This window comes from Salmo trutta, chromosome 37, assembly GCF_901001165.1.
Source record: "Salmo trutta chromosome 37, fSalTru1.1, whole genome shotgun sequence".
Lineage (NCBI taxonomy): Eukaryota > Metazoa > Chordata > Actinopteri > Salmoniformes > Salmonidae > Salmo > Salmo trutta.
Genome location: NC_042993.1, coordinates 26,589,469 through 26,602,948, shown reverse-complemented (window position 1 = coordinate 26,602,948; position 13,480 = coordinate 26,589,469). Strand labels below are relative to the sequence as shown.

The 13,480-nt window shown below is 43.2% G+C and overlaps 1 protein-coding gene across 2 annotated transcripts in view; it reads right to left on the bottom strand.

The window, feature by feature from the left end:
* LOC115177123 (mannosyl-oligosaccharide 1,2-alpha-mannosidase IA) overlaps positions 1-13,480 on the bottom strand; it is a 226,980-nt gene that overhangs the window by 18,547 nt on the left and 194,953 nt on the right. For both annotated transcript variants that reach the window (XM_029737661.1, XM_029737662.1), the window contains exon 5: positions 2,937-3,031. In XM_029737661.1, the coding sequence (XP_029593521.1) occupies positions 2,937-3,031 (95 nt within the window). The remainder of the gene's footprint in view (positions 1-2,936; positions 3,032-13,480) is intronic.

Genomic DNA, 13,480 nt, shown 5'->3' with positions numbered 1-13,480 from the left:
CTTGGGCACCAACCCAGATGCTAGCTGATGCACCGCATCATTTGTCTGGGGATCAGAGTGGGAGGCTTTACCACCCTCTGTAGATCAATAACACCGTGTACCTCTGCAGACTTGAGGAAAGCGTTAAGTTCATCTTAGAGACTTAAACAAGAGTGTCAACCAGGGTCACCAATAAACCATGGCTGCGTCCAAAATGGCACCCTAGTTCTTATATAGTGCAATAATTTTGACCAGGATCCATAGGGTTCTGGTCAAAGTAGTACACTAAAGTGAGTAGAAGACTATATAGAGAATGGGGTGCGGTTGCGGATGCAACCCATATCCTTTTGTCTTATTTCTCTATGAAAGTAGTGCACTGTGAGGATGATATGCGCAGCCGTCTCAGAATAACAGTGTGTCTATGTCTAAATTACGACTTCAACGACGTGCTAATACACTATGCCTAACCTGATCAGAGGTGTTGAGATGGAATGTCATTACATTACATTATAGTACATGACCTAATCCTACATTAATAGAAAGTGATAAAGTGATGAATGGAACTGAACGTATTAGTGGTGGATGGAAAGAAAAAAGAGAAACTATAAAGAGATGGAAGCAAAGAGAGATTTAGTCCTGATGAATATGCTTCTTATTAGTTTGGGGCTACACCATTAGCTGCTCAAGCTAAAGTAACATCAGGGCCCGTAGATTTGGAGTGAATGGCTTTAGTGCCTTATTGCAAACAGGATACATGTTTTGGAATATTTGTATTCTGTACAGGCTTCCTTCTTTTCACTCTGTCATTTAGGTTAGTATTATGGCGTAACAATGTTGTTGATCCATCCTCAGTTTACTCCTATCACAGGCATTCAACTCTGTAACTGTTTTAAAGTCACCATTGGCCTCATGGTCAAATCTCTGAGCGGTTTCCTTCCTCTCCGGCAACTGAGTTAGGAAGGACGCCTGTATCTTTGTAGTGACTGGGTGTATTGATACACCATCCGAAGTGTAATTAATAACTTTGCCATGCTCAAAGGGATATTCAATGTCTGCTTTTATTTTTTTAATCTACCAACAGGTGCCCTATTTTGCGAGGCATCGGAAAACATCCCTGGTCTTTATGGTTGAATTTGTGTTTGAAATTCACTGCTCGACTGAGGGACCTCACCGATAATTGTGTGTGTGGTACAGAGATGAGGTACTCATTAAAAAATCATGTTAAACACTATTATTGCGCCTCCGGGGTGGCGCAGTGGTCTAAGGCACTGCATCGCAGTGCTAGCTGTGCCACCAGAGATTCTGGGTTCAAGCCCAGGCTTTGTCGCAGCCGGCCGCGACCGGGAGGCCCATGGGGCGGCACACAATTGGCCCAGCGTCGTCCAGGTTAGGGAGGGTTTGGCCGGCAGGGATATCCTTGTCTCACTGCGCACTAGCGACTCCTGTGGCGGGCCTGGTGCAGTGCACGCTGACCAGGTCGCCAGGTGTACGGTGTTTCCACCGACACATTGGTGCGGCTGGCTTCCGGATTGGATGTGCATTGTGTCAAGAAGCAGTGCGGCTTGGTTGGGTTGTGTTTCAGAGGACGCATGGCTCTCGACCTTCGCCTCTCCCGAGTCCGTACGGGGGTTTCAGCGATGAGACAAGACTGTAACTACTACCAATTGGATACCATGAAATTGGGGAGAAAAAAGGGGTAAAAAAAAACAAACAAAAAAAACGCTATTATTGTACACAGAGTGAGTCCATGCAACCGTATTATGTGACATGTTAAGCAAATGTAACTCCTTAAGTTATTTAGGCTTCGACTTTGACATTATGGAGTATTGTGTGTAGGCCAGGGACAAACAATTTCAATTGAATCCATTTTAAATTCAGGCTGTAACAACATGTGGGAATGTGGAAAAAGTCAAGCGGTGTGAATACTTTCTGATGGCACTGTAAATTGGTACATTGCACACTTTAGGAAACTTGCAAAAATAATTCTCAGCTTTTGCATTCAGGAACTTGCAAACAAGTGTTCAACGCTTTCTCTATGCATTATTCATTGTGCTCCTTGTATGAATTTGTTCGCATCGCTAACTACAAAGTATTTACCTTGAGGTTCTTCAATGTGTTGAGGCCTTTTGGGAGCACATGCCGTATTCTATAAGTAGTCCCGATATACTGTATGAAAGTCGACATGGGACATGCTACATATACAACAGAAGACTTCGAAGACTTTCAAGTCAGCCCATAGGCAGCATATTAATTGTGTTATACTGAATTCCCTTGGTGTTTGTGTGTTTGAGGACATTAAAGATCTAGTACTTGTACATAAGTGTACTACATTAGGGGCAACATTGTTTCTCTCTGAGCTATAATGAAATCCCTTGCTGTGAGGGTGTAGGTGTGTGTGCGTGTGTTCAATATGCGTTGTGTGTGTGTTTGTGTAGTTTCTGTACATGTAAGTTCCTTTACCTATGTCGCTGTAATTTATAGTGGGTATCGTTCCTCCCTGCCCATCTGCACTCAGGGTCCATGTTACCCATCTAACTGGAATTAGCTCTGGAATCCGTTAATTCAATTTGCCAGCAACTGTCTGCTTAGACAGGCGGGTTAATTGGAAGCAGGTGGCAGGCAGAGGTGACAGAGAGATGTATTTTTAGAAGATAAGGTAGTAAAAAGATGTAATAAAAAGTGTACAGTATCTTAACTATGTAGGGTTGGGGGGTCTTGCATATGGGGATCCCGATAAAACCGCACAGATCAGGGTTGAACTCATTGTTTAATTTGTGGCTCCAACACGAGGCCGCAGATTTCAAACATTTCAAATGCCAACAGAAGTAAAAAAAAATGGGCACCACCTTCTTATTGCAATGAAATCCAGCTAAATGTGTTGGTAAGGTCTCATACAGTATGTGTTTATAATAGGATACTGTAGCTAGGGAGTCATGGGGACTGGAAACTAGGCTCACCTGCCCAGGTTGATGACTCCACGTGGGATACCTGTTGGTGTGTTGAAGGCCGGTAGCAGCTTCTCCCCAAGCACCATCACTTTCCGCTTGAACATCTACAACAACAAGGATGGAGGGACACTTAGTAAACCCTCACAGAAACACACAAAGACAGATGTACACACACCTGTGCAAAAACCAGCCCCAACCCCACAGAGGTGCACACCACCCCCACGTGACATCAACACAGGCATATTTTCACATTGGCCCCTGTAAGAAAAATATTTTTGCTTCCAAGTACAGAACCTTTTCACCCAACAAAGGACCGTCAAATAACTCTTTCTGTCACAACTTCTGTCGAAGTCGATGCCCCTCCTTGTTCGGGCGGTGCTCGGCGGTCGACGTCACCGGTCTTCTAGCCACCATTGATCCATTTTTCATTTTCCATTGGTTTTGTCTTGTCTTCCTACACACCTGGTTCCAATTCCATTAATTACATGTTGTGTATTTAACCCTTTGTTTCCCCTCATGTCCTTGTCAGAGATTGTTTGTTGTTTTGCGCGTGTTGTCATTTTTTTGGTGCGCAACAGGGTTTTGTACCCATGTTTCTATTTTATTGTACTTCGGTTTTTGGAGTTTGTTTTACTTTATTAAACTACTCCAGTTCCACCAAGCTTGTTTCTCCTGCGCTTGACTTCTCTGCCACCTACACACACGCCTTGACACTTTCTTCAGATGAAAAAGGTTTAATGTAGAACCCTTTCATGTAGTGTACAGTCAAACACAGAGAGTAGAATTAAAGTGTAGCTCCAGCCCCAATACTTTCCAGATGGCTTCCCAGCCTCTCTCAACAAAGCTAATTATGTAGAACATAACAAACCCAGGGACAATGGACAGACGAAGCTGCTCCGAGAAGGAATAAAAGCAATCTTATTGATGTAACCCAAAGCAGTTCAATTAAAACTACACTCTCTTTGCTGCCTGCCTCTTGAAAGCAGGGCCAAGGGAGGGTGAAGCACTGTCTCAAAGTAAGATTAACAGGTCAGATTGATCTGCATAACCTGCGAAGACAGAGTTAGAAGGAGAGAGAAGTAGAGAGAGGGTTAAATAGTGAGAGACTCAGAGTGCTGGTATTAGAATTGCGATGCAAGGCTGCTAACAGAGATAACTAGAAAGAGGGAGAGGGATATTGTTTGTGTGTGTGTGGTTGCATACGTAATTGTGTGTGTGTTAGGGTTGGGCAGTATCCAGATTTCATAACGTACCATACTGGGGTAAACAGTATTACTGGCAGTGCATACAAAGGGTGCTATTTCTTTCCAAGCGTAGAACATATAGTATATATACAGTACCAGTCAATGTTTGGACACACTTACTCATTCAAGGGTTTTTCTTTATTTTTACCATATTCTACATTGTAGATTAATAGTGACGACATCAAAACTATGAAATAGCACATATGGAATGATGTAGGAACAAAAAAAGTGTTAAACAAATCAAAATATATTTTATATTTGAGATTCTTCAAAGTAGCCACCCTTTGCCTTGATGTCAGCTTTGCACACTCTTGGCATTCTCTCAACCAGCTTCATGAGGTAGTCACCTGGAATGCATTTCAATTAACAGGTCTGCCTTGTTAAAAGTTAATTTGTGGAATTTCTTTCCTTCTTAATGCGTTTGAGCCAATCAGTTGAGTCGGGACAAGGTAGGAGTGGAATACAGAAGATAGCCCTATTATGTAAAATACCAAGTCCATATTATGGCAAGAACAGCTCAAATAAGCAAAGAGAAATGACAGTCCATCATTAATTTGAGACATGAAGGTCAGTCAATACAGAAAACTACAAGAACTTTGAAAGTTTCTTCAAGTGCTGTCGCAAAAACCATCAAGCGCTATAATGAAACTGGCTCTCATGAGGACGGCCACAGTAAAGGAAGACCCAGAGTTACCTCTGCTGCAGAGGTTAAGTTCATTAGAGTTACCAGCCTCAGAAATTGCAGCCCAAATAAATGCTTCACACAGTTCAAGTAACAGACACATCTCAACATCAACTGTTCAGAGGAGACTGTGTGAATCAGGGCTTCATGGTCAAATTGCTGCAAAGAAATCACTACTAAAGGACACAAATGAGAAGAAGAGACTTGCTTGGGCCAAGAAATACGGGCAATGGACATTAAGCAGGTGGAAATCTGTCCTTTGGTCTGATGAGTCCAAACTTTAGATTTTTGGTTCCAACTGCCTTATCTTTGTGAGAAGCAGTAGAAGGTGAACGGATGATCTCTGCATGTGTATTTCCCACCATGAAGCATGGAGGAGGAGGTGTGATGGTGTGGGGGCGCTTTGCTGGTGACACTGTCTTTGATTTATTTAGAATTCAAGGCACACTTAACTATGCTTTGCATAGTGGGACTATCAATTGTTTTTCAACAAGACAATGACCCAACACACTTCCAGGCTGTGTAAGGGCTATTTGACCAAGAAGAGTGATGGAGTGCTGCATCAGATGACCTGGCTTCCACAATCACCCGAATCAACCCAATTGAGATGGTTTGGGATGAGTTGGACTGCAGAGTGAAGGAAAAGCAGCCAACAAGTGCTCAGCATATGTGGGAACTCCTTCAAGACTGACTCCAGGTGAAGCTGGTTGAGAGAATGCCAAGCGTGTGCAAAGGTGTCATCAAGGCAAAGGGTGGCTACTTTGAAGAATCTCAAATATAAAATATATTTTGATATGTTTAACACTTTATTGGTTACTACATGATTCCATATGTATTATTTCATAGTTTTGATGTCGTCACTATTATTCTACAATGTAGAAAGTAGTAAAAAAAAAAAACTTCAATGAGTAGGTGTGTCCAAACTTCTGACTGGTACTGTATATATATATATATATAGCTAAATTCTAACAAGCGCAAACGACCATAAACTAAATGCAAGGACAGAGAACCCAGCTCATAAAGTTATACAACTATCTCAAAAGGCTGCTCACACTTGATCCAGGAGGGGATTGATTTTCTGTGCTGTAACCAAGATGCTTGGTCTTGCAAACTAGCTACCTATAGCTAGCAAGTTAAACCAAATGCATAGCTGGAGCCCTGAGCTGAAGAAAATGTATTTGGCTCTAAGATGGTTAACTTATAGCTAGTTATAAGATATTTATCTGGCATACATTAGTAGTGAATTTCATGTGTAACTTTATCACCTCTCTTGTGCTGCTCAACAGTGGACGTCACGTAACGAAACTTCAGTTTGCTCCATTTTCTCTTGATAAACAAACTGGCTAAATAAAATGTTTTATTAAAAAAATCAAGATGCCCTGGTATACGGTATAGAGTACCACAGTATGAGTCATAATACCCATAAAACCTAGCAGTCAAACAGGGAAATGGTTCCAATTGTTTTATTCCACCATTCATTTTCCCCATAGGGGATTTTAGAAACACATAAAATAAGGGTTGTGCTAATTAGCTGCTAATGTAGCAATCATAAAGTACTACAAATACCACGGGGATCTAGACAGACTGCCGAATCGAGGCAAAGGTAAAACTCTCTGGATTAACTACCTAATGTAATCTAAATTTATTAATTAATAAATTGACAAAATATCTTTAAATTGACAATTCTGTGAACTGTCTTGTGCACGTTTTAAATTGACACAATATCTGTTAGCAAAGGTGTCAGCTAGAGATGACGTGCAGAGATTTGTGGTCTTGCATGATGTCTACTTTGATGCTAATTAGCGTTTTCCAATCAGAGTAAATAGAGCCGATAATATTGATAAAAGTCTCCTTGTCCGAGACAGAATTACATGGTTATCAAAACGTCACCCCAGGGTAAACCTACATGAAACACAACCCTTATTCTTAGTGTGTCTAAAATTCCCTATGGGAAAAATGAATGGTGGAAAAACAAATGGAACCATTTCCCTGTTTGACTGCTAGGTTTTACAAGTATTATGACACCTCCACTGTGGAGCTCTATACCGCCCAAGCCTAGTGTGTGTGTGTGTTTGCAAAGTGTCACAGTGCTCTATGGCAGTCTCTCCGTCTCACCGCGTGGCAACTCAGCTAAAAGAAAGAGTGAGTGAGAAGGAGAGGAGGCGGCGGGTAGAGCTGAGTGTTCATATAGGCTGTAGCCCAAATGGCACCCATTTCCTATATTAGTGCACTACCTTTGACCAGGGCTCTGGGAAAATAGGGTGCCATTTGGGACGCAGTAATAAATGCATGTCAGAGTAACCAGCCATTAAATTATGATCATCAATAATGTCGATATGAGTTGCCCGTGTCCTTGTCCTACAGTAAGTGAATGATACAATGTCTCTCCTGCCTCCGGCACTCGAACTGCTAGCTCTGAATGCAGCTGAGAGCCAAGGAACTCTCGTTATCTCCATTATCTGAAGGAAGCGCGTGGACACGGTCCGTCTGGGCGTTGACAGACCGTGTCTGGGCATCCTTTCTGGGTCTTTGTTTTTGTGACCAGGAGGCAGAGTGGGCTACAGACAGATGTACTGGCACATGACTGATTTGGACACATTATGTGTGTGGATATATATGTTTGCACTCACATGCATGTTCTCATGTGTAATGTGCAGATATGCACACGATCTTCCTTGTCATCGGTAACACGCGCGCGCGAACAAATCCTTCCACCTATTTACCCACCCACATGCAAAGCTCAGGTGCTACCCGTGCCCTTGACAAATGCCCATTTACTGCCAGCTGCTACAGTGTCATCTTTACAATCCAATTACCTATAGTTATCTGCATGTTACAGTCCGGCACAATCCACACTAGTTCAAATGACTCCGATTCACAGGGCATTGACACCACACAGAGACATAAAAAGCCCAGTGAGGCCACAGTGGCCCGAGTAGTCATCGCTCCATCCTGCAGCTGGGGGCCCAGTCCCTTGCTGGCCCACTAGCCCTCCAGAAGTCCCATAATTCCATTCCCTCTCAGCATACTGGGAAGGCCTGGGAGACCCAGGGTGGATTTACACACAGAGGAAGCTCATTAATCCATACTGTAGGATCCACGGCTAAGATGAGTGTGTGTTCGTGTGTGTGTGTGTGTTCGTGTGTGTGTGTGTGTGTGTGTGTGTGGCGGGAGCTGCAGATTGGCCCTCTGGTCCTCCAGCTCCATCTCTTATCAAAGAGATTACTATTGACCCTCTCCCCCGTCCTTACTCAACCAACCTAGCAGTTCATGGGCATCATGTAAACACACGCCCACAGTCATTTTAAAACCTGTGCACACACACACACACACACACTGTTATGGGAATTTTGAATGCCAATGATAATTCAATAAGCTTTGACTAATCCCCAAGGTTTGTAAGACACTGGGATAAGAATAATTAGGCAAGGACTCAGCTTTCTGCAAAAGGTCTGTACAGTTTATTCAGAGAATATTCTAAAGTAAAAAATTAGGACTCAGTCCTTTTATAATAAACACATATCTTCCTATCTTTAGACCACTCCCTTCTCAAACAACCAGTACTTTTCCACTCACCACAAAGAACCATAAAAGTTGCCACATTCTTCAAGGCTTTCACCTGCCCTCCCCCTTTATGACCCTCTTGGTTTGAAACCCTCCAATGATTTTCTATTACCTACTCTACAGCTTCACTCTGTTTACATCCCTACTAAAGGATATAACCTCAAAGTTTTACAATCCTAACCAATCTCCCCATATCCTGGTTTTATCTTCCAATGATTCTCAAACATATCACCCTATTCTATAATTTCAGAGTGGAACAGTTAAGTCATTTTCCTAACACATACAAATTATTCTAACACACACACACACACACACACACACACACACACACACACACACACACACACACAGCCATATTAACGCACATGCACACACATACTCACACACTAACAAGAGTGCACAAACTCCAATTATATCCCAGTTATTAAGCCTCGTTTACGCGCTTAGAAATTCCTTATATATTAATTACCGCAAGAGCCCTTTTGAAGACAGCTGTGGTATGCTTTACCGTTGAGCACATGCAACGTTGCAGGCCCCCTTTCACATCTATCTAAATCTACCTCCCCCTTCTATAGTGCAGAGCAAGACTTCAGTACAGCTCCAGCTAATCTGCATCTCACTCACGCCCTCCTCTCCTTCTTCTCCCTCGGCTCATTCATCCCCCCCTCCTCTCCCCTGAAACTATTCCCCAGGTCGTTGCTGTAAATGAGAAAGTGTTCTCAGTCAACTTACCTGGTAAAATAAGGGTAACAAAAAATGTTACAAAATCACAGAAGTGCCTATAGAGACGTGCTGCTGCTTCATATGCAGCGCACGCTATCGTCTACGCATACTTCCCAACCATCCCACGTGCATATCCCGGAGCTCATCCACAATCCTTAACCCAGCCATCGGAAGAACGGACAAGGCCACGGCACGGAGGACCATCGATCCGCTGTAACAGGAGACGGCTCGCTTACTTCGCTTTCAGTTTGGAATTATGCCTTGGATGTTGGACACGACAGCCGCAAACTGAATGGCTTTTCTCTTTTAAGCACAAGAGACGTGTAGCGGCGACGCAGTCACCTCTCCCTGATTTAACACTGTCAGGGACCAGTGGAGACAGACTGAGGGGTAGAACTCTGTATGTATGGCACCCTCAGTTACCATTCAAACTTCTCAATTGTGAGTCAAAGAAACTCTTGAAGTGTGAAAGTGAAAATGAGAGGTTGTTGCTCTTTTGGTGGAGTCAGTTTTCACTTCTGTGCTCTAGCTGTTGTCCCGAAAAGTCTTTTTTTTAACCCACTCCAGTGGCGAGATTCTTGGTTAAGTAGCATACAGGTGTAACAAGACCTGACACTGGCAATAATGTACATACAACAGTTCTGTTTCAGTGGGATACAGAACAACTGGAGGCTGTATATCAGAGTGTCAATGGAACTCACGAAAACTCTCTGCACCTACCTAATGCAGTGTTTCTCAACTCCAGCCTTCCAGTAACCCCCAACAGGATACCTTATTGTTGTAGTCCCAGACAAACTCACCTAGTTCAACTAATTGAGGGTCCGATTATTAGTTGAATCAGGTGTGCTTATCCAGGGCTACAGCAAACGTGTGCTGTTGGGGGTACTCAATGAATGGAGTTGGGAAACACTGGTCTAATGATGCAGACCATTTGCGCAAAATATACACATGTATTTCCAATGTCTTGCTGGCAGTGGCTGAAAACAGCTTTTGCATGACAGGACAGAGAACAACTACAAACCCTTATCTGAGGCCTGATAATGCCAAGCTTGCCCTATGGCACTGGTCCATTATCGTTTTTTTTTACGACTCAAATTTTGCACCTCCTTGTGAACACTTAAAAAAAGCTGTGCTTTTTACGACCGTGGATGAATGAATTATTCCTGTTCGCCAGCTGTGCGTGATGAAAACCAAGCCACGAAACACCCTCTCTGACCTTCACAAACCACCAATACCCCACCAGGACGAAAACATATCCTTTTTTAACCACGTTTCCTCTCCTGTCTCATTCCTCCATCTGTGATAGGCTTTTACTCAGGGTAGCAGCTGACTCTAAAAGGCTGTAAAAAGGCTGAGGAGACCGAAGCTGTCCACTTGGATCGCTCACCCAGCCCAAACCAGCATAACCCCCATATGTTGTTTTTCTCTGGCATGCACCGGGCTGCCTGGCCTCAGTTCTGAAAGGCTTTGACTGAGTTGACCCTTTGCTCTGTCCGTGGGTCACTCACAGTGTCACTCGGTGTCACACAGTGTCCTGAAAATGGTGACCTAATCTAGGAGTTCATTGAGGTCAGAGGAGGACCTGTAGACCAGACAAAGCCTGTGAAAACACAATGTTCGGGAGCATGGTTGGTTGTTCCTGTGACATCTTTATGTAAGGCGACCGTTCTCTTCTGCCAAGGTTAGAGTTGGCTATGTCATGATGTTCTCTCTGTCGTTATGCAATACCCAGAGGTTGCTCTGCAATCCTATAGGGGCGATCAGAATCAGACACACTATTTGCGCGTGACCTCTGTGTGGTCTAATGTTTAGAAACTGCCCACGTCACCACAATGTAAAGGTGGCAGGTAGCCTAGCGGTTAAGAGCGTTGGACCAGTAACCGAAAGGTTGCTGGTTTGAATCCCCGAGACGACTAGGGGGAAAATCTGTTGATGTGCCCTTGAGCAAAGCCCTTAACCCTAATTGCTCTGGATAAGAGATACGATAAAAATGTTACAGTGGATGATCTGAGCTCTGCTAGTTGGAATTGCACAGCTGAGTAAGACCCTTGAGGCCAGGGTATAAGAAGTGCCAGTACATGGTGAACCACTGAATTGTAGCATGTATACCAGGTCTATGAGACATGTAGCTCGATTAGCTAGAAAGAAAATGGCCAGAGGGAAAGATACTGGCATGTGCTACCCATCTTTGAAACTCAACATTAGTCATCAGTCAACATCCTGGCCAGAATTAGCTCAGTGCACTCAGCAGCCTTCTCTCGTCTTACAAGGTGTGTGTGTGAGAGAAATGCACAAAGCACAGCACACATGGTTGAAAGCCTGCTGCTGGGTGCCAGCTGCCAGATATCTGGGTTGTAATACTACAGCGCTGCCCTGATAAGAATCTAATTTGCTCAGTAGGATTTAACTGGAACAATCGGTCGATTCTTATAAGCAGTGGTCTGCCCTGGCTGGTTTTTGCCTCTGTCCCAGCGGTTTACATCATTATTAGCATCTGATGGTTTTACCATTGATTCTTATGGACAGTCTGGGAGTCTTGTAAATACTACTAGAGTCTTTAGAAGAGAAGCCATAGACCATGAGCTCAATTTACTAAGTGTTCGCACCAGGTGCAAAGAACACCAAAAACAAAAGCTACGAACATGTATTTATTCTTTATCTCTAGATCTTATTATTTTTACTAGCTAGTAACTTTTTGTTCTGTCCTCATTGTTTAATTCCATTGAAATATATTTTTTAAAATAGGTGCCGACTTTGATTCGCACTTAGTAAATCTCCGCCATGTGTCTTTGATTGATACACTACGATAAAGCCAGGGAAACAGAACACGTACTTTTATCCTTGCTTCTTTTCACCACCGTCCAAAGATAAAACCGTCCAAAGACCCCTTCCGTCTCTGTCAGTTTCATGACATTCTTTCTTTCCATTCTTCATTTCAACACGGCTGACCGCAGGAGATGCGGAGGAGTATGCAGGTTAGGGAACTGGGTGGTCTCAGAGCAGGGAGTGCCAATCGTTTGCCTTATTTGTCACGATGAATAGGATTACATGGGCAGGAGGGACCTGATCCTAGATCAGCACTCCTACTATAGGTCGCTTCATGAATACAGGCCCTGGAATTGCATTGGATCTTCAATGTTAGGAGGTTGATGTTTCATGCAGTAAGAGATTAAGCTATTGTCATAAGTGTTGAAGCCGTGTTTTATGGACCAAACTGCAGACGGAATGTGGATACTCATCTTTTAATGTAAAGAATAATAAATTAAAGCAAAGTATACACAGGAAAACAATAAACACGAAACTCACGACAGGCTTACTACAAACAAAAGGACTAGCAGTGTTAGCACAACCACCCACAAACCCAAGTGACAAACATACTCCTAAATATATGACTCCCAATCAGGAACAACGATCCCCAGCGGTTCCTGATCAGGAGTCACAAGACTAACACAGAAACAGACATACTAGACAACACATACAGACTTCTTCTGCCACGTCCTGACCAAAATACTACACCACTACTCCCTCTGCTGGTCAGGACGTGACAGCTATATACATTTGAGCTAGGTACTTGAGTTGGACCCAATCCATAAATGCCCTACAGTATTGATAATATGAACATATACTGGCTGGGTAATTCCAGCGGAATGCTCATGGAAAAGATTGGATTGGAAGCTTGTCTCCAAATCCTGATCATATCATACTTAGCTTTGAAGTGAAGCTAGTTTCTCTAAAGCGGTTATCATAGCTTGTAATGGAATTCTGTATTTCCAAAGCATGTAGTCTACACCAAGGGACTTAGTATGGCTTAAGGCGGTGTCATCACTGACTCGATTTCCGTGTGATACTAATACAAAATGAAAAGTGCTTTAAAAAGTCTAGTTGTAAACTTCCAAGATATTGACAGTTATTTGCCTGACAGAGCAGAGGTAAAACAACATGTTCTTTACTTGAATGCGTTCTGCAGTAGCATTGATCAACACGCGTGCCTTGAGCATGAGTGTCTGATCTGACACAGGTGACACAGTGACACAGATGTACGTATCTAGAGCGACTGCTGACTAGCAGCATGAAGCCCTCCATGCATCTCCATTCGCCGTGACGTCGTCTGAACTAGAACATGATGTGTATAATTTATGCCGAGTGGCATCGCCTGAGACCGAGAGGGAGCGCTAAATAAGGTCATCAAATAAATAAGATATGAAGACTTCTCTGGGGGGGAAAAACGGACATGGTTAAGAATTCCACACTGAACCCCATTGGAAAACAAACAAGCGGAAAGCAATCGTCTGCTCTTAAAATCCTCGGAACACTTTACATTATAACTAATAGTAAATTAC